This window comes from Vipera ursinii (genome assembly GCF_947247035.1).
Source record: "Vipera ursinii genome assembly, chromosome: 10".
Classification (NCBI taxonomy): Eukaryota; Metazoa; Chordata; class Lepidosauria; order Squamata; family Viperidae; genus Vipera; species Vipera ursinii.
Genome location: NC_139520.1, coordinates 17094326 through 17116629, shown reverse-complemented (window position 1 = coordinate 17116629; position 22304 = coordinate 17094326). Strand labels below are relative to the sequence as shown.

General features: G+C 42.2%; 1 protein-coding gene and 1 long non-coding RNA gene across 2 annotated transcripts in view; one reads left to right on the top strand and one right to left on the bottom strand.

Annotated features, from left to right (window-relative positions):
* Positions 1-22304, top strand: part of LOC310645094 — a 296214-nt gene that overhangs the window by 134680 nt on the left and 139230 nt on the right. The window lies entirely within an intron of this gene.
* LONP2 (lon peptidase 2, peroxisomal) overlaps positions 1-22304 on the bottom strand; it is a 51016-nt gene that overhangs the window by 20743 nt on the left and 7969 nt on the right. The window contains exons 6-11 of the mRNA XM_083370633.1: positions 22178-22272; positions 21359-21617; positions 14108-14249; positions 5298-5448; positions 3633-3759; positions 2039-2169 (exon numbers count right to left, since the gene is read on the bottom strand). Coding sequence (XP_083226759.1) covers positions 2039-2169; positions 3633-3759; positions 5298-5448; positions 14108-14249; positions 21359-21617; positions 22178-22272 — 905 coding nt within the window. The remainder of the gene's footprint in view (positions 1-2038; positions 2170-3632; positions 3760-5297; positions 5449-14107; positions 14250-21358; positions 21618-22177; positions 22273-22304) is intronic.

Below are 22304 nucleotides of genomic sequence, written 5' to 3'. Positions count from 1 at the left end.
TCTTCTTCTTCTTCTTCTTCTTTCTTCTTTCTTCTTTCTTCTTTCTTTCTTCTCATTCCTCCTCCTCCTAATTTTTCAAACAAAGGAAAATCCCTTTGCTTGCTTGGAAGAGGAGGATGCGACTCAAACGCCAGCACCAGGCAAAGGGCAAGTCGTCTCCCTGCCCATTTTGTCAGCCTCCCTTTCATTGCTCTGTTTCGCCTGCTGCCCTTTCAGACCACACAAAGGCAGCGTTGGGCCACAGCGTTGGGAGGTAGCTTTTCCTCCAAATGGTCAAAAACAAAGACCAAACCCCCCCCCCAAAACCCTAAAATTTTACGCCATTTGGAAAACATTCCCCCTTGCTGTTCCTTTCCTTGCTGGCAGCAATTTCCAGCTCCAGTTTCCACACTGTAAATAACTTCTTTGCTGAATTTGTGGGTGGGGGGGGGGAAGAGATGCAGAAGACAAAGCTGTCCTTTTGTTCTGCTGCTTAATAGTAAACAAGTCCCTCTAATGTTGCAAGGGAGAAGCTTTAAGCCTCTTCCACTAGTAACCCTAGAAACCTAAAAAAAGAAAAGAAAATGCATCTGAGGCTTTGCAAGGGGATGGGCGTTGACTTGAAGAAGTGGGCTATCAGCATTACAGGTCGTCCAAAATTTATGTTGCTATGCGAAATATTTTTTTAAGTGACTTTTAGCCCATTTTATGGCTTTCCTTGCCAAGGCTGGTAAGTGAATCATTGCATTTGTTAAGGGGCCATCATACCCCACCCCTGACCTAGATGGGGGGGGGGACCCCACAACTTGAAACATACACGCATGGATATATGTATTTTTTTCTGACCGTCCCTAGATTATGGAAAGTTTTCCAATGGCGGCCACTTTCATTTGTCAAACCTGCTTTCAGGAAGGACTTTCTAAGTCTTCCCTCTATGAGCTGGGCCTTTTGATTTAGGATTGAGAATAAATTCAACTCTTTTTTTAATTGCTCAGATTCTTTCTCCTTGGGAAGAAAGGAGGGCTGAGGACAGAAATATGACATCAATAATTAAAGCGGGCTTGAAAAGTTGCTGTTGAAATATATAGCAACAATTATTAGATGTTAATGTAGGCAGAGCCGGTAAAACAAACAGAGGGAAAGGCCAATAAAAATAATTGTGAAAGTTGCAGGCTGACATCTGTTTCTCTCTAAGAATGTGTGAGTCACACAACATCTCTGTTGCCACCCAAAAGAGTCCCATCTTTTATATATATATATATATATATATATATATATATATATATATATATATATATATATATATATATATATATATATATATATATATATATATATATATATATATATATTGAGGTACGAGTTCAAGAGGTTAAAATTTTCTCACATTGCACAGAAACTCTGTAAAAATACACCTCCAAATCTTCATATGGTTACAGAATACGTTCAATGTCTAGCAGGCTTTCCGCCAGACATAAAAATCACTGCGCTAGAATCATGCTAAGTCTGCAGCCAATATAAATATGCCTGAATAATCAGTGAGTTTTAAATCTCAGGTTGTATTAATATGTGTGTGGGAAACACACATAGGCTCAACGTTTTGATCAGAATGGCACTTTTTTCAAGAGAGCTTGTAAAGGTTCCTGAACGCACCTATTGTAAGCGTTGGAACCCATAGATAAAATAACAGATAATTTTCGGTTTGTATGAAACCATACCAATTTCCAGCAATGCTCCTGGGATCAAATCCCAAAAGAAATCAGAATTGGACTTGGAAGGTGTTTGTTTTAGCCCCAAACAAACTTTTATCTTGTGAGGATTGATAGTAAACGGAAGGCGGGGTGAACATGAAAACTCTCCATAGTAGCAGACACAGTTAAACCAAATATAGGACAAAACATAAGCAAATCTAAAAAAAATAACCTCAAAACGCAGCAAAGGCGCTTCTTTGGGAACCATCCAAGCCAGGATGCTGGCGAGCGCAGGAGACAGGATGAATTTTTAAGAAAGGAGAAAGACAAAAAGAAAAAAGAAAGAAAAAAAGACGCAGCTCACCAACCTCCTTCTGTGCCTTCCGAGCGATCTGGCCTGGTCTCCTTGTGCTGGCTTTCGGCCACTTTGACGGCAACAGCTCGGCAAATCGCTCCAAGTTTACGATCCAGGGAGCGGACTCCGGCTTCTCGGGTGTAGCTAACAAAAAGCAGCAGCCAAGGGTGCCCTTTTAGTGGTGTGAATGGAAGCCAACACCACCCAGGAATCCTGGTTGGGGCTACAGATCTCATGAGCTACCTTGCATCTCTGAGTTTGAGTGGGGAGGGGGCTCTGCAAATGATCTAACATGCAAAACAATCTAGGCCAGACATGTCAAACACAAGGCCTGGGGGCCGGATCCGGCCCGCGAAGTGGTTTCATGTGGCCCGCGAAGCCATCCTGGAAACAGTGAGGGAACGGCCCCCACTGCCTTGGCCCTGGCCCAGAGACCCTCAGATTTGTCCCACTCCTGCCCAGGCCCCCATAGGCACCCTTGATGTGAACGATGTAGAGCTGGCCATGCCCACCCAGTAGGCCATATGCACTCTAACTACGCCCACCTTGGCCATACCCACCCGGCCCCCTGAGGGCAACCGCAATGCTGATGCGGCCCTCAATGAAATTGAGTTTGACACCCCTGATCTAGGCCAAGCATTGCAATGAAACAGAATCCGCGCCTCAGTATTTCTGCAAGAGGATGCTGATTATGTTGCCTGCGGTGGTGGGGGCAAAACTCACAATGAAGACTTGGCTGAATTTGCCTACGGAGATTCTCGAGACATCCAGGTCACAGTTGCTGTAAAGGTGCTTTTCCAATAGGCAACTGGACTCTTTTATTATCTATGGTTACTTTTGTCTTACTTTGAGAGCCAAATTCTGCCACGTCCCAAAAAAGCGTTTGGGGTTTTTTTTTTCAAAAGGCAACCAGACTTTCTTGGTTTTTCCTTGAAGAAGTTTCGTTTCTCATCCAAGAAGCTTCTTCAGTTCTGACTTCAAAACTGAAGCAGCTTCTTGGATGAGAAGCGAAAAGTCTTCAAATTAAACCAAAATCCAGTTTTTAAAAAAGCATCTTCAGGACATGGCAGAATTTGGCTCTCAAAGTAACACAAAGCTAACACAAAGCACAGAAAGTGGAAATGGTAGGCCAAGATCACACATTATCCCTAAACGCTGCTTCTTCTAAGACAAATACCACCCACAAACACATTTCTCTTGTCTTCCAGCTACTTTTGTGTTGTTTCTCTCCTTTGCAAATCTCTTTTCCATTTCTGGAACCCCAAATGAGGAGGCCTGTTCAAAGATTCAGCTTGAAAAAGTCATTATCATTGCCTGTGGATTTTTTTTTAAACATTTGTCTGCCTTTTTTGTTAATTATTCAACTAATAATAATAGGCAACTGATGTTCAATATTATCACTCCGGTTTTTGTTATACTGTCTGACACTGGTGGGGATATATAAATTTAGAATGGTTAAGAATGAAGGCCTTATATTAATAAGCAGAGACATTTATGTTGCAAAACTCCCACTCTTCGAACATTCTTTGATAGTAAAATATTCCAAATTTAAAATTTCACAGCTAAAACGAAACGTGGTATAAAATTTTAAAGGCGTAAACCATTACCGGGTGATAATGACCAGCGTCGCTTCTTGGGGAATCTGAATCTGCTGAGGAGTCAGCCCGTGCTGTTCCAGCTGTTTCGGAATCAAATGCCGATGTGCAATTTCTATCTTTTCCTCTTGGGTGTATCCTTGGAGACGGTTCATGGGAGGAGATAGGAACTTACATTTTAGAAGTGACATTTTAAAGAGGGTTATTAAGTTAAGTTGGTATAGTTAGTCCTCGACGTAAAACCACAATTGGGATCAGAATTTCCAAGATGGCTGTTAAGTAAGTTATGCCCAATTTTACAAATCTTTTTAGCCCTGGTTGTCAAGCACATCGCTGCAGATGTTTAGTGAATTCGGCAGTCATTTTGCGAACGTGACTCCACCCCAAATGACTTTTTGTCAGCAGCACACACCCCCCCCCAGGAACGGAATGGGACAACTTGCTGAGCCGACTCACCATGGGACAACTCAGCGCAAGGCAACGGAAGAGAGGGAGAAGTAGAATGTCAGCTCACCCCGGTCCATGACTACTCGCCACGGGACAGCTCGCCCTGCGACAAGAGTTACACTAATATCGAAGAAATAGTGGAGAAAGGATGCCAAAGGAGGGACGAAATGAAATGCGAATGACAAAAATCAAAATGATTTTTTAACTATTTTAAATAATTACACTGAATTGTCGAATTGTCCCGCAGTGAGTTGGCTGTGGCAAGAAACAATGGTTGGAAACTGATCAGAGAGAGAAGCAATCTAGAATTAAGGAGAAACTTCCTGACAGTGAAGACAGTTAACCAGTGGAACAGCTTGCCACCAGAAATCGTGGGTGCTCCATCAATGGAAATTTTTAAGAAGAGACTGGACAGTCACCTGTCTGAGATGGTGTAGGTTCTCCTGCTTGAGCAGGGGGCTGGAGTAGAAGACCTCCAAGGTAAGGTAAGGTAAGGTAAGGTAAGGTAAGGTAAGGTAAGGTTCTATTCTATTTTTAAGAAGAGACTAGACAGTCACTTGTCTGAGATGGTGCAGGTTCTCCTGCTTGAGCAGGGGGCTGGAGTAGAAGACCTCCAAGGTAAGGTAAGGTAAGGTAAGGTAAGGTAAGGTTCTATTCTATTTTTAAGAAGAGACTAGACAGTCACTTGTCTGAGATGGTATAGGTTCTCCTGCTTGAGCAAGGGACTGGACTAGAAGACCTCCAAGGTCCTGTCCTGTCCTGTCCTGTCCTGTCCTATTCTATTCTATTCTATTCTATTCTATTCTATTCTATTCTATTCTATTCTATTCTATTCTACTCTACTCTACTCTACTCTACTCTACTCTACTCTACTCTACTCTACTCTACTCTATTCTATTCTATTCTATTCCTGCTGTGGCAAGTTGTCCCATTCCGGCTCACCCCACCCTTGAGGATTTCTAATTTGAGAAGGTTCAAATCTAAAGCAAGACAAGGCCTGCTGCAATTCCTCTCTTTGAGTTATCCCTTGTTGAATTGTTCCATGGCAAATTGTCACACAGCGAGTTGGCCCGTGGCAAGTTGGCCAGGCCGAGTTCGCTGGGGCGAGTTGTCCTAGACGCCTTGGCAAGATTTGAAATGGCGATCATTTGACCCTGCAATGCTGCAATTACTGTAAATGCATCCCTCTCTCTGAGACACACATGCACAAACACATCGTGTTTGTGTTACCTGGAACCTGAATGATCTCCATTCTGTCCAACAAAGCAGCTGGGATGGTGGCAGTAGTATTAGCGGTGGCTATGAAGAGGACTTGAGACAGATCAAATGCTACGTTTAAGTAATGGTCTGTGAAGTTATGGTTTTGCTCAGGATCCAAGACCTTTCAAAAGCAGAAACAAAAAAATGAGGTTTTTTTTTACAAGCATTACCGTGCATATTTAATTCATTTCATTTAGCTAAATATGCCTGGCTACATTTTTATGGACTCATGCAACACAAAAATGCAGACATAATTTTAGGGTGATTTCTATACAGTAGCCAAAACGAACTTTAGAATAATATTTTCACAATCCTTAGTGAGTAGATATAAATAGGGGTACTGAAATACCAGAGAATGATATGCAAACTCCCGCTTTAAAAAGAGGCCTCGTTACTGCAATTTTTAGCTAAGAAAATTTCTAGGCACCTTCTGGCTATTGAACTACAGTTCCCAGGGTTCCATGGAAAAAAAAGAAATGACATCGAGAAAACCCACTGATTCGAGGCTTCACTTGCAAGAGGTTCCATGTTTGCTCCCATCATAACTGATTAAATAGAATCAGATAATATATGACAGGAAAAAGACTGACACCTTGAACAGGAGTGACACTTTCTGTAAATAAATACTGGGCTAGACCCATAAGCAGTCTGATATGGTATAACTGTCTGTCTCTTTGTTCCAGAAGCATCTGGGCATAAAGCTGATCCAAAAGCAAGGGACAAGAAAAAGAAAGAAAGAAAGAAAGAAAGAAAGAAAGAAAGAAAGAAAGAAAGAAAGAAAGAAAGAAAGAAAGAAAGAAAGAAAGAAAGAAAGAAAGAAAGAAAGAAAGAAAGAAAGGAAGGAAGGGAGGGTTGAATGCTAGCAACAAAAAGGATGAGGATTTATGTTTTTGATCATCCCAGGGCTGTGTAGGGAATTTTTTTCTGCGTCGCACTGCTAGGAGTGAACATCCCGGAAAGCCTATCGTGAGTGTAAATGCTTCTATAGCAACATTAATCTATGTATGTTTTGAAAATCCTTGCACATGAAAATCACTGCAAAGTCAATTCTAATAAATGTAATAGACCAGGCCTGAGTAACTAACTTCTGGATCTGACAATGTTATAGTCTCCTCCCAGATCAAAGCAGAGGAAGAGAACCAATGAGCTGGCACAGGCCAAATTCTTTGGCCCCTGCAGGCATGAAATGTGCCCCACCCTATTTGATCAGCGAGATCAGTGGGATGTCTTACTTAGCAGGCGGATAAAAACAACCAGAGAAGAGGGTTCAAAATGTCAATAGCTGCCTTTTTTAAAGGAGGCTGGAACAGACACATGGGAGAATCACGGCAAAGGCAGAACACCAAATGCAACAGGCTACTTTCCGTTGTGTGCAGCGTAACTGCAGGGGTTTTTTCGCGGTTAAGGGTTTATCAGCTGGAAACCACGCTGAGACCAACAAGACAGAAACGTGAGGATAATCCACCCACCATCAGCAGGAGGGGAGCATATTCAAAGGTACAAATATTTCCAACCAAGCCCCCGCCTCGGTCATATTTCTCTGCCAAATGGCCACCCAGGAAATACGTCATTGTCACTTGAATGCGCTAATTAAAGCTAAATTAAACAAAAGCGTCATTTTGATTTGGGTTGCCTTTCAAGGTGAACATCAGAACTGCTGGCACCAGGCTACACTTTTTTTTTTTTTTGTAAGGGTCACTTGGCTGAAGATTTGCAGACCGAAGTGAGCAGAAGGCTGCCAATGGCGATAGCCTTTCCATATTTCTGGACATGCAGTATATTTCACATTCTATCCGTAGTTTTAATCTCTTTGGAAGAAAATGTGCTTCAGGGATGGAACCAGTTCAGAGAAGGCAACTGGGTCGGGTGGGGGTGGGGGTTATTTAAGTGGACTCTAGTAAAAGGACTAGGAGGGTAGGAATGTGGACCATACTGTTTCAGTCCAGAGATGGGGTTACTTCAGTCCTTTTCTCTAACATGTATTTACTTATATAAAGTAAGTTTTTTTTTTTTAACATGGCACCACCACCCCATGGAAAACATCCACATTACTGACCGGACTCCCTCAAACCTGGGAAATGTTCAGAAACAGCTGGAAGAATGCTAGGCTTGAGGTACCAAGTTTCAAGTTCATAGGATAACTATGCTCCAACTTTATGGAGACATTTCTATTATTTTAAGGGCCATCCCTGCAAGTTTAATTGAAAGATAAATAACCAGAAGAATACGGAGATCGGGTGGAAGCGAAGTTGCCCATTAACGGTTAACGTGGAGCCAGAGAAAACCCACAATTCCCCTGGTCCCACTCTCTGAGCCAAGACAGGCAGTTTGCTGAGGTTTTAGTATTTATTTCTTTAAGTTACATTTCAACTTATACATGGTTCAGCACTTGTTTCCATTTTTTTTCCTCCTTGGAGGGAGGATATACAGCACTTTCTCTTGACAACGCATGAGTGGCAACCTGCCGTGGATCAAATGTATACTAAGCTGCTGTCATTCTCTCCATTCTGTAGGTGTGCAAATTATTTCCGATCATTCCCAAGCTCTCTTGTGCGCCTTTGTTGCTAAGGCAGCAAGCAAAAGCCAACAAACACAACTCGGAGGAAATAGCGGAACTCTGAAGTAAACAAGCTATGATATAGCATCGTGGCAATCTTTAAGGATTGTAATGGCTTATTACATGACCAAGGGGATTTCAACTGATTGGACTAAAAAGAGCAGGGCTAAAGTTCAAAATTAGCATGTTAACGTGTTGGGTTTTCTTATTATTTTCATGATAAAAAGAATAAAATTAGCGGGCATGACTCTATTAAGAAGAGGTGTCAACTCCCCTGAAGCATCACATCTGCTTTTCTCCATGACTCCCTAATTTCAGTACCGGGTTGTGCTATATTGTTATATTCAGAATTGGGTATGTCTAGTTTAAGGCAAAGAAGGACAAGGGGTGACATGATAGCAGTCTTCCAGTATCTCAGGGGCTGCCCCAAAGAAGAGTGAGCCAAGCTAGTCTCCAAGGCACCAGAAGGCAGAACTAGAAGCAACGGATGGAAACTCAGCAAGGAGAGAAGCAACCTGGAACTAAGGAGGAATTTCCTGACAGCGAGAACAATTAATCAGTGGAACTTCAGAAGTTGTGGGTGATCCATCACTGGAGGTTTTTAAGAAAAGACTGGGCAGCCACTTGTCTGGAAGGGTATAGGGGCTGAGCAGGGGGCTGGACTAGAAGACCTCCAAGGTCCCTTCCAACTCCGTTATCCTGTAAGTGAAATTGATTGTTTTACACAAGTCTGGAATTCGTACAGATTTTATACACTGGGCGTTAAATTCAAATATAAAGACGGAGAAGAAGAACAGGTTATTCAGGTTTGCCAATCCAAAGCTATTGGCGAGGTGCTTGTACCTTCCAATTCTGTAACGCTGAGCAGAAATTGGAGCATTTCAACTCTCCTAGAGCTGAGTTACGGTGCAGGAAATACAACCATGTAAAATGAGGAGATGGATATACAGTAACCATGGGGTTTGGTTTGGTTTCTGACCCTCCCAAGATCTGCATGAGCCCAGGGGAAAAGCTGTTGCATTAAGACATGATGAACAAGATCCATTTGAGATACCAATGGGAGGACGAGATTTCACAGCTGCAGCTTTGTTTTGGAATCAGGCACACTCAACCCACAAATCCAGAGAACTTGTCAGCAAAGAAAACTGCTCGAGGGCAAGAGAAGACACCCAATGAATCATACCGGAGCGCAAGGGATTTGCTTTCTGTAGGTGGAAAGAGGCCAGAACCTCTGATGGCTTTCAGAGTCTATTCTGAGATCTACTGCAACCTTCCATGATTGCCAGATTTCTCGGGACTATGCATCGCAAGCCAACAGAGAGAAAGCTGCTTTTCAGAAAGGGCTCCCGATTCCGAATCGATTGCGTGCCTACTAGCAAAATGTTTATATGCATCTCACAACCCATAAACACACAACTGCAGGTGGCCCTTGACTTGCGACCACAACGGAGGCCAAAATTTATGTTGCTAAGCGGGACGGCTGTTGAGTGAATTTTGCCCCATTTCACAATCTTTCTCGCCAGTTGTTAAATCAGTTACCACAGTGGTTAAGTTGGCAACGACGATTAAGCTTCCCCATTGACTTTGCTCGTCTGAAGGTCGCAAAAAGGGGGATCACGTGACACCGCCACCCCTCCCAGGACACTGAAACCGTCGTAAATATGAACCAGTTGCCAAGCTTCTGATTTCTGATCCCGTGGCCTTGGGGATGCTGGAAAACGGTCATAAGTCATTCTTTTCAGGGCTGTTGTAACTTCAGATAGTCATTAAATGCTGTAAGTTGAGGATTATCCCTAGCCTGCAAAGTCAGCACTATTCAAATGGGAAATCAAATACGTAAAAACAAGTGGTGGGAAAAACAAGAAGTTGTGAATGGTCCAAGACTTAAGTTTTTAAGAAGAGACTAGACAAACATTTTTCTGAAATGGTATAGGGTTTCCTTCCTGAGCAGGGGGTTAGATTAGAAGACCTCCAAGGTTCCTTCCAACTGTATTATTTTATTCTTATTATATCTTTTATTCATTAAACATGAACCTCAGTCAACTGAACATTCAAATTGACTGGCGCTGATGGTTGACACGGGTTGCTGCCAGCATCCTAGGTATCAACCAGGCACATCATGATCATGATCATGATCATTATTATTATTATTATTATTATTATTATTATTATTATTATTATTATTATTATTATTATTATTATTTAGCTATCAATAAATGGTTAGTGAATACATTTCATACTGCGCAATATTCCTGTTTGCTCTCCACATTTATCAGCGATTAATGTCTTTGTGTATTACACAAGCATAAATCTCTATATGAAATGTGTATAGGAGTATACAGATTATATACACAATCTACAAAATATGGATGACAGCCAGGAACCTAGCCAAAATCTCACCTCAGTATGTTGATGTTTGAGAGGCAGCTCCTCCTATAAATTTTAGGTAGCCATGGAAGACTTGACCCAAGAAGGCCTCTATGAAAAAAATTATGCCTTTGCTTTTTTCTTTTAATGTCTATTCTTTTATATTAACTTATTTAAATCCACTTGAATTTTATTGCTGCCTCGTAATCGTTTTTATTCTGCCTGTGTACCACTTCAAGAAATGTATATGGAAAACTGCATAAACTATATCGGAGAAAGAAATACTGAAAATGATGGTTATGCCTATTGAGGCTCCCTCCGTTTCTCCTTGTTCAGCCTAGCGGCCTTCTGTGATTCAGGCTTTTCCACTTCTGTGTATTTCTGAGTCCTCTCAAGCTCTCACTGGAGATGGGTTAAGTGAGCAACGCTATGTTACTATGAACAATTCTCACGTAATGCAGGATGGAACGTCCACAATGCCTGAGCGACTGACTGCACGCTGCTGTCAACGTAATTTATCCTTTCCATTATGGAATGAACACACATCCTTTCTGCTTATCGGCTTGAATTATGGCCTAGAAGAGTGCTGCTAATTAAAATTATACATCACACATGGGCATGCAGGAGTTTGAACATTTGTCAAAGACGGAAAGCCATCTCAATTAGCTTTCCTTACTAGAACTTTTTAAAAGAGTATAATACACTGAAAGAGTTGAGAGAGAGTCAACAGAGATGGGTCAAAAGTCCTGTCTGGCTCCAAAGCTTGGTCCACAGCAATTCCAAATAGCAGAAGAGGCAGCAAACAATTCTTCCTACCCGATCCTCCTAACAGAAATCACTTACTTTATCAAACTTTTATACTGCAAAGGTCTGACACTAACCTCCAGTTATCGTGAAAAGCCTGGAGTTATTTGAAATTTCTAGCAGCTTCCCTTCCCTCACCCAGCAAGGCTTTCATTCACAGGATTCAAGACAACTGTGTCACAGAATCACAAGACTTGCACAGACTTGGCAAACAAGTGAAAATCGCCTGGAGAAAAAAGTTGCTTTTTTTTTTACTAAGAACAATACAGTATTGCCGCCTTAAATTAAGTTTTATTCAGCGTTCGGCTGTCAGCCCCAGTGGAGACTTTACAAAAGTCATAAAGAGGGTGTGAAGGTAATAATCTGCCCCATTTATTTTACTATCAAGATACTGTTTTCAAAGAGACAAGATTCAAGTTGACTATTTGCGATCCGGTTATCACCTGAGCAGGAAAGGAAGATTAAATATCATCTTCAGGCTGTTTGTTCCAATGGTGGTGGTGGGGTGGGTGGGTGGTTGTTGTTGTTTTGCATGAAAATAAGATTAAAAAGAAGCTTTTGTGCATTCAAAATTCCTAGCCCCATAAGAGGCAGAATCATCTCTGCAAGCATTGAGAGGCTGGCCTGTACTTTCTGCACGATTTCTCTTGTCTACAAATGTTCTCCATTAAGAAACACTCAGATTCCTTTCTCTCCACTCTGACCTTCAAGAGGAGGACATCTAAATTTAGAATGAATGCTCCCTTGTTGACGAACATAACTGGAAATAAGACATTCCGCTCTGATCGAGCAACAAGTGCACCTTGACCTTAACCAGAGACTAGCAACACATTTTGAAACTTAACATTAAGAAAACCAAGATCATGGAATCTGGCCCTCTCAATTCCTGGCAAATAGATGGGGAAGAAATGGAGGTAGGGACAGATTTTATTTTCCTGGGCTCCAAGATCACCTCAGCCAAGAAATTAAAAGACACTTGCTCCTTGGTAGGAAAGCCATGGCAAATCTAGACAGCACACTAAAAAGCAGAGACATCACCCTGTCAACAAAAGTGCATATAGTCAAGGCTACGGTCTTCCCAGTTGCATTGTATGGCAGTGAAAGCTGGACCATAAAAAAGGCTGAGCTCCAAAGAATGGAGGCCTTTGAACTCTGGTGCTGGAGAAGACTCCTGCAAGTCCCTTGGACTGCAAGGCGATCAAACCGGTCAGTCCTAGAGGAGATCCACCCTGACTGCTCTTTAGAAGGTCAGATCCTAAAGTCGAAACTCAAATCCTTTGGCCACCTAATGAGAAGGAAAGACTCACTGGAGAAGAGCCTAATGCTGGGAAAGGTTGAGGGCAAGAGAAGAAGGGGATGGCAGAGAATGAGGTGGCTGGATGGAGTCACTGAAGCTGTAGGCGTGAACTTAAATGGACTCCAGAAGATGGTAGAGGACAGGAAGGGCCTGGAGGAACGTTGTCCATGGGGTTGCAATGGGCCGGACACGACTTTGCAGCTAACAACAACATCAACACATTGAAAAATTCCAGCCCTTTCCCCAAGCTACAAAGAGCAAAACATATTTAACATTCAAGACAAATTGAATCCCAAGGTGTCATTTTCCTGAACGCTTCAGGTGTGTTACTGCCTTAACTATGATAGCTGAGGATGGGTGACCAAACACTCAGTGTTGGTATGTAGGCAGCGAACCTCTTTCCTCACCTGTGTAAGTGCGGATTGTTGCCAAACAGTGCTTTTTGCCCATCTTAAAACAACCTCAGAAATATCAAATAAATTAATCTACGGATACCTTCTATAAAATAGGGGGTGAGCAGAATAGAGTTTATTTTTTAATGTAACGCTGTGACCCGCAAACCAGAGCACAATGCAAAAATGTGTTTACTTAGAATTACTCAGAAGAATTACAAAATTAGGGAATTTGCTTTGAAAGCCAAAATTAAACGGAGCAGCAACCACAATTCTTACCCACATCCAATACAATCCTGGATATCCAATTCCCCCACAAGCTTTTTATTATTATTATTTCAGCACTATAAAGATGGGATAAAACATATACTGCAGATACTATTTAACTGGGAGTCAAGAGATGTTAGCAATCTACTTCCTATAAAAGATTCTGATGTAGATTCTCTTTGGTCTGGCAACAAATGACTAATAATCCTCTCTAAATTCCTTGTCCCAACATAGGCAGCCTTGTGATATAACACACTGAGAAAGTAAACAGAATGACTTTTTACACCTAATTATAACCATTCTTAACACCATAGCAATGCCAAGTTGCACCAAGCCATCCATCTTGTTTCAAGTGAAAACAATGGTTTCCTAATACGATGCGATTGTAGCACTTGAGAAGTATTTCATGAAAAAACAACGGTCTAATGACAAATGACTCGTAATTTTGGCCAGCACAACACACTTGCTATTTCACCAACGCAGCTGATCTCCCTTCCTATTCCTGTTAAAAATAAAAATGCCTTTCCTTAAGAATATCAATCCCATGTGCTTAGGTGATTACTATCATGGGCTTATGACCCAAAATAGCTATCATTCTTAACATGTTCTCCTACATTAACTTAATTGAACTGGTGTTTTTTTTAAAAAAAGTAACAGTCTCGAATTTCATTCCTCCACCACAGCAGCCAGTATGAATGCAACAGAGATGTTTTCTAAAATCGGTTAATGGATTGAAAACAGCATTCTGCACAATTAAGAGTAAAAAATAAAAAATGACCACTCCCTATTTTAATAGTCCCAAGATAAACCAGAGATTCTCCCGACTTGAGAACTGAAACAGCCACCAAGTCTCCAAAATGTAATATTCTTAATAACATGCTTTCCTTTAAGAGGTGAAATTTACCTCAAACGTCCGTTTTATCGGAAAATCTATTTCACGTCTTCCCTACCTAGTGGACTCCAGATACGATGGGTGTACAACTTCCAGAATTTTGGCTGAGAAGGTGAAAACTGTGAGGTCCTGACCCAACCGGAGAGCATGAGGTCAGAATCCAGGGTTCAATCCTTGTTTGTCAGAACGCATCCCAATTCTTACCTCAAGCAATGCAGCCGCAGGATCCCCTTGCAAGCTTTTTCCAAGCTTGTCCACCTCATCTAGGAGAAAGACTGGATTGTTGACCCCAACAGTCTTCAAGCCATTGATGATACGACCGGGCATGCTGCCAACATATGTGCGCCTTGTAAAAAAAAAAAAAAGGAGAAACATGGAAAGACTGAAATGCATGAAAGCACTCAAAAACCGAAGATGCGACCTTGGCTCAAGTTATACATGCACACCGTCCCACAACGGACGGATGGCTGCCAAAACTGACGGAGTTTAGCGGAGAGGGCTAAACTGACCGCTTGGATTAAAGAAAAGAACACAATTAATTTTGCTTCTACTTGGAAACCGCTTCTGAACTTTTGTGCTTGAGGTTGGAAAAAAATCCGAAACTTTGATTTTGGGTTTTGCTGATTAGAGAGGTTTGGTGTTCTAGAAATGGCTAGTATGTGCTATTATATAAAAGTAAATAGTGGAGAAAAACCAATTTAAATAAGAATTTTGTAAACAGGATCTATGACGAAGCAATCAAGATGATCAATTAGAAAAGAAGCTTTATGCTGATGTGGCTATCATTTGCAGAAACATGAGGAAAATGTTCATATTTAGTTGTCATTTATTCAAAGAATGAGAAATGTATTGATTTAAGGTTGACAAAAGAAAATATTATCAGAAGAAGAGAAAATCAAGCAAAGCCATTACATGGACTATAGAATTATAGAAATTAATTGTTATTGCTTTTTAAATACTAACCCAGACAACACGCTTTACCAAATATTAAGGTGATTAAACATCTATAAAAAAGTAAAAGTTGAGGTTTTATTATTTTATTCTACTGCACCAAAAGGAGCCGAAGTCAATGCTTCCCCCCCTCTACACTTTTCACTCTTCTCTTTTCCTCCCCTATTTTACATGTACCTTTTTAATATATGTATTTGTATTTTATGCTTTGTTAAAAAAACAATTAAGTTTTGAGCTACAAGTTATGCATGCACGTCAGCGGGGAGTGAGAAATTGCCTGAAAGGACAAAAATACATGGGATATGTTGTGATTCTGAAAACAGCTAATATAAATGAAGTAAAGGTATGATCAGAGAGTATCAGATCAATTTCAGCTAGTCCAGATTTGTCCACCTGAGGATAGCTTTTCAAGATCTCAGTAAAGGGTCCCTCAACAGCTCTCCAAAATTAGGCCGATAATTTCAGAGAAATCATTTCATAAAGGCACAAAAATTAAAATGCTCCAAACTGATTTTTAAGTGCTTATCAACATAAATTGCAGGTAAAACTGGACATTCAAGCATGCTCACCTGACTCCTTGAATGCCAATTAATTGTGTTCAAGATTTTCTTTACATTGCTAGTTAGTTTAAATAATAAGATTCAGCTCAAATCAAGAGGAAAAAAATTGTTAGCTGGAAAGCAGACCTGGATATAACAAGGGTTAACAGAGCAGAGTTGGAAGGGACCTTGGAGGTCATCTAGTCCAACCCCCTGCTCAGGCAGGAAACCCTATACCATTTCAGACAAACAGCTGTCCAGTCTCTTCTTAAATACTTCCAGTGTTTGAGCATTCACCACTTCTGGAGGCAGGCTGTTCCACTAATTAATTGTTATATTCTGTTAATATTCAAGCATGATGATAAACTATATTTTATTGTAGCAGAGATCAATCCAGTCTCTCTTTAGGCTTTGGGAAAAGCACGTTTTAATTTACAGTAAAATGACTCACACCCTGGACAGTATCTCTACTCTCCTACCATCCGGTAGGAGATATAGGAGTATAGCCAGCCGTACCAACAGGCTGAAAAATACGGTAGCTTTTATCCATGGGCTGTTAGGCTTTTAAATGGGATATAATCTCTGTGAACTTATGCAGAATTGACTTGGGAGGCCGGTGTGTGATGTAGTTGGTTCACATGGTGTGGTAGGATGGAGGGTTTGTTGTCACTGTGTGTTGGGGGGAGAGAGCATGGGGGGGGAGGAGGCTCAGCTAATCTCAATGTACACGTTGTACTTTGACAATAAAGGTTTATTATTTTTAAAAAGTTTGTGTATATGTGTGTATGTATATGCATATACAGTGTTACTTATTCTTACTTGCAGTTCACTTATATTATCACTAAAAAAAAATCCAATAACTTCACATTGTGAAACCTTAGCAATGAGTTCATGAATTTCCCGCAGCTAAATCTCACACACACAAAACATAAATCGAGGCAAGTGTGTACCACCATTAACCCCGTGTGACTTCATTTAGCTGAAAGGATGGAGAAAATGTGGTGTTATATAATGGGGTGGCAAATAAAATCCAGCTGGGGATGGAATGTTTTGCCAGCCTCCCTCCCAGGACCCAAATGATGTCAGAAGGCAGGATATAAGCCAAACTCCACCCCAAGTACACACACACACACACACACACACACACACACACACAGAGAGAGAGAGAGAGAGAGAGAGAGAGAGAGAGGCTCTTGTTGCTTCTGCATTTCTACCCCTCAGTGGGACAGATTAAAAACTTTTCTCCCGCGTGGAATAGGAAAAATAATTCTTCAAAGCAGCTGACTTGTTTATCTTCTCTTGCCATTTGTTTTCGCCCTGTCTGTAGCACCAGAGCAGCCTACCCGAAAGGCTCAGAGGATGTGTATATACAAAGCCCACAAAAACAAGTTCCTAGCCCTGCACTATTATTAGACCTAAAGAATGCAGACAATAAAAGACTCCTTTTTTCTTTTCCTTGGCCTGCGCTGGCATGGCTGGTTACGACTACAAAGGCTCTTTTCCCTTCAGCTCTCGCTTAGCTGTCTCCCGGGATGGAAACACAAAACGGAACAAAATTCAAACTTCACCCAGACAGGACTCGAGGCTAAGATTCCCCACCGTCTCTCCGGCATGGCTAGAGGAATTGAATGAGGGCATGTTGTTTTGATAAGAAACTTTCTAAGCTCAGGGCAAAACCGTTTAATATCTGCATCCGCAGACCAGCAGGAAGAGCATTCCATTTATTTATTTATTTATTTATTTATTTATTTATTTATTTATTTATTTATTTATTTATTTCGATTTATATACCGCCCTTTTCCCGAGGGACTCAGGGTGGGTTACAGGGTAAATTAAAACAGTACAATATATACAGGTTAAAATAAAATTAAATTAAATAGCCCCAAAATAATTAAAAATTAAAACCTTTAACCCACCTTTAAGCGAAGCAGGATGCACAGTAATCGGTGAGATTCTTTTTTTAAAAAAAATTGCCAGAAATAACAAACACGGGGAGTCCTCGACTTACGGCCACAATCGATCCCAGGCTTTCTGTTGCTAAGCGGAACATTTCTTAAGTAGGTTTTGCAGCATTTTACGACCTTTCCTGCCACAGCTGTTAAGGTTAGTCAAGCGGCCGTTATGTGAATCTGACTCTTCTTGTCATAAGGTCAGAAAAGGGGAATCACACGACCCCGGGGCACCGCAACCGTCCTAAATATGAGTCAAGTTGCCAATCCTCTGGATTTTGATCACAACACCATAGGGATACGGCAAAGGTCGTAAGTGTGAAAAATGGCCGTAACTCACTTTTTTCAGTGCCGTCGTAACTTTGAATGGCCGCTAAATGAACTGTTGCAAGTCGAGGATTACCTGTACAGGGTAGCAAGGATTACCTGTACAGGGTAGCAACTTGGAGTTTGGTATGTCTAGTTTAATGACGAGAAAGACCAGGGGTGACATGATAGCAGCCTTCCAATAGCTCAGGGGCTGCCCCAAAGAAGAGGGAGTCAAGCTATTCTCCAAAGCACCTGAAGGCAGGACAAGAAGCAAGGGATAGAAACTAATCAAGGTTTTCTTAGGTTCTCCAATGAAAGGCATATAACAGCCTCTAGTGGTTCCCATTTGAACAGCAAGACACGTTCTGCTTTTCAGAAGTAGTCTAATCAACGCAACCACGTTACCAGCTATGCCGGTCAGCAAGTGGTAAGGGTGTGACCAAATTGGAACCGAGCAAACGGCAACTGCGCATGTACTGTATTTATCATGTATCTGACTTATTCAGAAATACGTGAGCTAGGGACATCAACACTTGGAAGCCTTTGCCCTAGATTCCAGCAGGTTTCAGCGGGTAACAAAAGTTGCCTACAGCACCATCAGCCCCAATGTCCCACTTCTAAATTTTCCCTGCCCTGGATTCAAGAATTTACAGAGGAATTCTAGGTGTCTTTGATAAAATGCAACCATTGGGGAAACCTGATCAAGAAGTTCTACACCAGGGTTTCTTAAGCTCCGCCACTTTGAAAATAGGTGGATAGCATGGCTGGCTGGGGCATTCTGGGAGTTGAAGTCCAACTATCTAAAATGGGTCAGAAAATTGAGAAACACTGCTCCGCGAACGAGGATACCACATTCGTTCACAGAAGACATCGTAAGAGGCGGCGTCAGAGTTCTGACAAGCTAACCTGAAGCAGGCTGACATACAATCGTGATTTAAGACGTGGTGGTTTCATAGATCAGCATGAGAAGTAGTAGTGCAGTGGAAGCTTGGAACCAACTTCCAGCAGAGGTAGTAGTAGGTCAATCATCAGCAACCGAGTTTAAACATGCTTGGGGTAAACACATGCCCATCCTCTTGACAAAAATTAAAAATCACATTTAAATAAAATATACTGCTCAAAAAATAAATAAAGGGAACACTTAAACAACACAATGTACTGTATTTAATAGTTAGGATGTCTTCTGCTGTGTTCCCTTTATTTTTTTGAGCAGTAGATAACAATCATAAGAAACCTGGAGGGACCGTTAGATCTTTTTCTGCTGTCAGTTTTCTAGGTTTCTGTGATAAGGCAGGGGGGTCTTCAAACTTGGCCCTTCCTTTTATGACGGGTGGACGTCAACTCCCAGAATTCCTCAGCCAGCTTTGCTGGCTGAGGAATTCTGGGAGCTGAAGTCCACCCGTCATAAAAGGGCCAAATCTGAAGACGCCTGTGATAAGCACTGCAAATCAAAGCTGCAGCAAATGTAAACGGAAAGGGCCTCGCTGCGTGGAGAAGAGAGAAAACTCGGCTTCCCTTGGCCAAGGTTGCTTTCTCTCCTTGCGCAAACACGTGCTTCTTTTCCCAAGGGATCACACACGCTAAATTCAAACCTTTACCTCACCCTAGGCTCCTTGTATATTACCTTATTGCTTTCATTTCCCCTGTTCCAACTTGTAGTCGTGAACATAAATTTCAGTGCGTCGGATCATTTGGGCAAGTCAGCACACCCTACGGCCAGTTGAGCACCAAATGGCAGCTGTCAAAACTAAATACTGGCTCAGCCTCCTACAGATGTATCTCATCCCCTTCAGAGCTTCTGTAGTCTTTAGAGTCTTTTTTTTTAAATGGCGATTACCCAACTGATCTTTGTAATGTCCCTCACTTAAACAGCCCCGAAGTCCATTCCTCTGGGATTGGGACAACTATGGCTTGATCCTCAGTCCTACATGTACTCCTTAAGCTTCTTCTATAATCTTCCTTTAAATAATAGCTACCTACCATCACTACAGTTATGATGACAGCCCAGGGGTGGATTTTGTCCTATTTGGGATCTGTTGGACATAAGATAAAAGTAAAGGTAAAGGTTCCCCCGCATACGTATGCTAATTGTTTCTGACTCTAGGGGCCGGTGCTCATCTCCGTTTCAAAGCCGAAGAACCAGCGCTTGTCCGATGACGTCTCCGTGGTCATGTGGCCGGCATGACTACAGTAGACACCAAAGGCGCACGGAACGCTGTTACCTTCCCACCGTGGTGGTCCCTATTTTTCTACTTGCAGTTTTACGTGCTTTCGAACTGCTAGGTTGGCAGAAGCTGGGACGAGTAACAGGCGCTCACTCTGCTACTCGACCCGCCAAACTGCCAACCTTCTGACTGACAAGCTCAGCGTCCTAACCCACTTGAGCCACCGCGTCCCTTGGACATAAGATAGCCAGGTGCTATCCTATGGGGTTCAAATCCTCTATCATGAATTCAATTCAGGGGTGACTGTTCTTCAGATGACTAGCGTTTTAAAAGCGTCCAGGTGTTGCACTGGATATACAGAATCTACTTATCAGAAGGCTGTATATACAGCCCACCTTTGCTTAGCTGTCTGGGCAGACCAATGCAGAGGTTACATTAGGTTATGTCCTCACGGATGGGTTTAGTCATATAATACCCTGTAGATCAGCAGCCCCCAACCTTTTGGGCACCAGGGACCGGTTCCGTAGAGGGCAATTTTTTCCGAGGATTGGTGGAGAATGGTTTCACACCCTGCCTGGATCCTGCACTTGCATGGATGGGCCTTCGCTCGCTTGCAGGGCCCGATTCCTAGTGGGCTGTGGACCGGTGCTGATCCAAAGCCTGGGTGTTGGGGACCCCTGCTGTAGATGCTGTCCTGTAAGTTAACTCTGGCAACTGCTCCGTTAAGGCAACACTAGTGACATGATTAACAAGAGTGCAACCTTTCATTTAGTCACTCAGGTTAATCTACTTTCCAATCAACACGGAGAGAGGAGAATTGAAGGCAGCGTGAGGGCACACCCTGTGAAGCAGCAAGGTGGGGTCAATCTGCCTCTAGAGAGCGTTTCACTTTCAGGAAAGGCTATGATCTGCATGCATTGCATTAAACTCAGATGGCCACAAGTGGGTCAGAAGACAAGCTGCACAGCCATTCCAGTTGTGTGTGTCAAAAATACTGTGCAGCTTTTCAGATGGGCTAGTACTGAAACACATGTAGATCAAAGCTAAGCATACTTCGAGTAGACAAACACCACACACAATTCAACAGAGTTCAGAATTATGCTCAAAGCTGATAAATGGAAATAATTTAAATACTTTTTTAAAAAAGTCTTTGGATGTTCAGTGCAATGTATTCTCTTCTATATAGGTCTAACTCCTGTAAACCTAACCTGTAATTATAAACGTGATTACGTACATGACCACGTTCGGTAGCCTTTACTACTTTCAAGTGGAGCAACAAGAGAAATAAAATCTTAAAAACAAAACACTGAACGCTATTGTGCTTTTCCCCCCTACTACATCTTTCTTCTGAAGCCATTTCTCCATGGCAGGGGGGAAAAAAAGTGGTTGCGTACAAACGACAACGTATTTTTTCTCTACAACGGGAAGACGTTTATCAGTGGGAAGAAACTGGGATGGAAGTAAGAAAACGAGATGAATGCTCTTCCACAGCCCCTAAATCCCCAGACAACAGCAGCAGCAGCAACAAAGACTTAAAATTACCTGTGACCTCGGATGTCAGACTGGTCGCAGACTCCACCTAAGGCGATGCGGTGAAACTCTCTGCCCAAAGTCTTGGCCACTGATCGCCCCACGCTCGTTTTCCCAACTCCGGGGGGGCCCACGAAGCAAAGGATGGGCCCCTTTAAATTGTTCTTCAGCTGCCTGACTGCCAAATACTCCAGCACCCTTTTCTTCAGTTTCTCCATGGCGTAGTGATCGTTATCCAGAAGAATCCTGGCTGCACGGATATCCAGGCAATCTGTTCACCCAAACGTAAAAAGTTTTTTTTTTTTTTAAACACCCTGAGCTAAAGCAGTTACTTCCGGCAACCGGAAGAATACCATTACAGGGAGCTCCTCGATTTACAACGGTTCGTTTAATGACCGTTCAAAGTGACGGACGGCACTGGGAAAAAGGGACTTACGACTGTTTTTCACACAACCACTGCAGCCTCTCTCCCCCCCCTCCCCCCGTGGCTATGTGATTCGGAGGCCTGGCAACTGGTTCCTATTTATGACGATCGCAGCGTCCCAAGGTCACGTGATCCCCTCTGGCGACCTTCAGACCAGCAAGGTCAATGGGGAAGCCGGGTTCGCTTACTGACCAAGTTACTTAACTCGACAGCTGCAGGGATTCCCCTAACGACGGTGGCAAGAAAGGTCGTAAAATGGGGCAAAGCTCACTTAACAGGGCGCCTCACAAATTTGGGATTCCACTGGGGTCGTAAGTCGAGGACAACCTGGATTTAAATAGGGGATATTTCTATGATCTTTTTTTTCCCTTTTTTTAAATGGTATTCTCATCCTAATACCCACTGACCTTTTGTGCTCTTGCTCCAAGGTAATTCCACCATCAGTTCCAAATAATTCCGGGTTAAGGCATATTCTGGCATGGATTGAGGCATCTTTTTTAACCTAGAAAAACAGATAAACCTCTTAACCTGAAG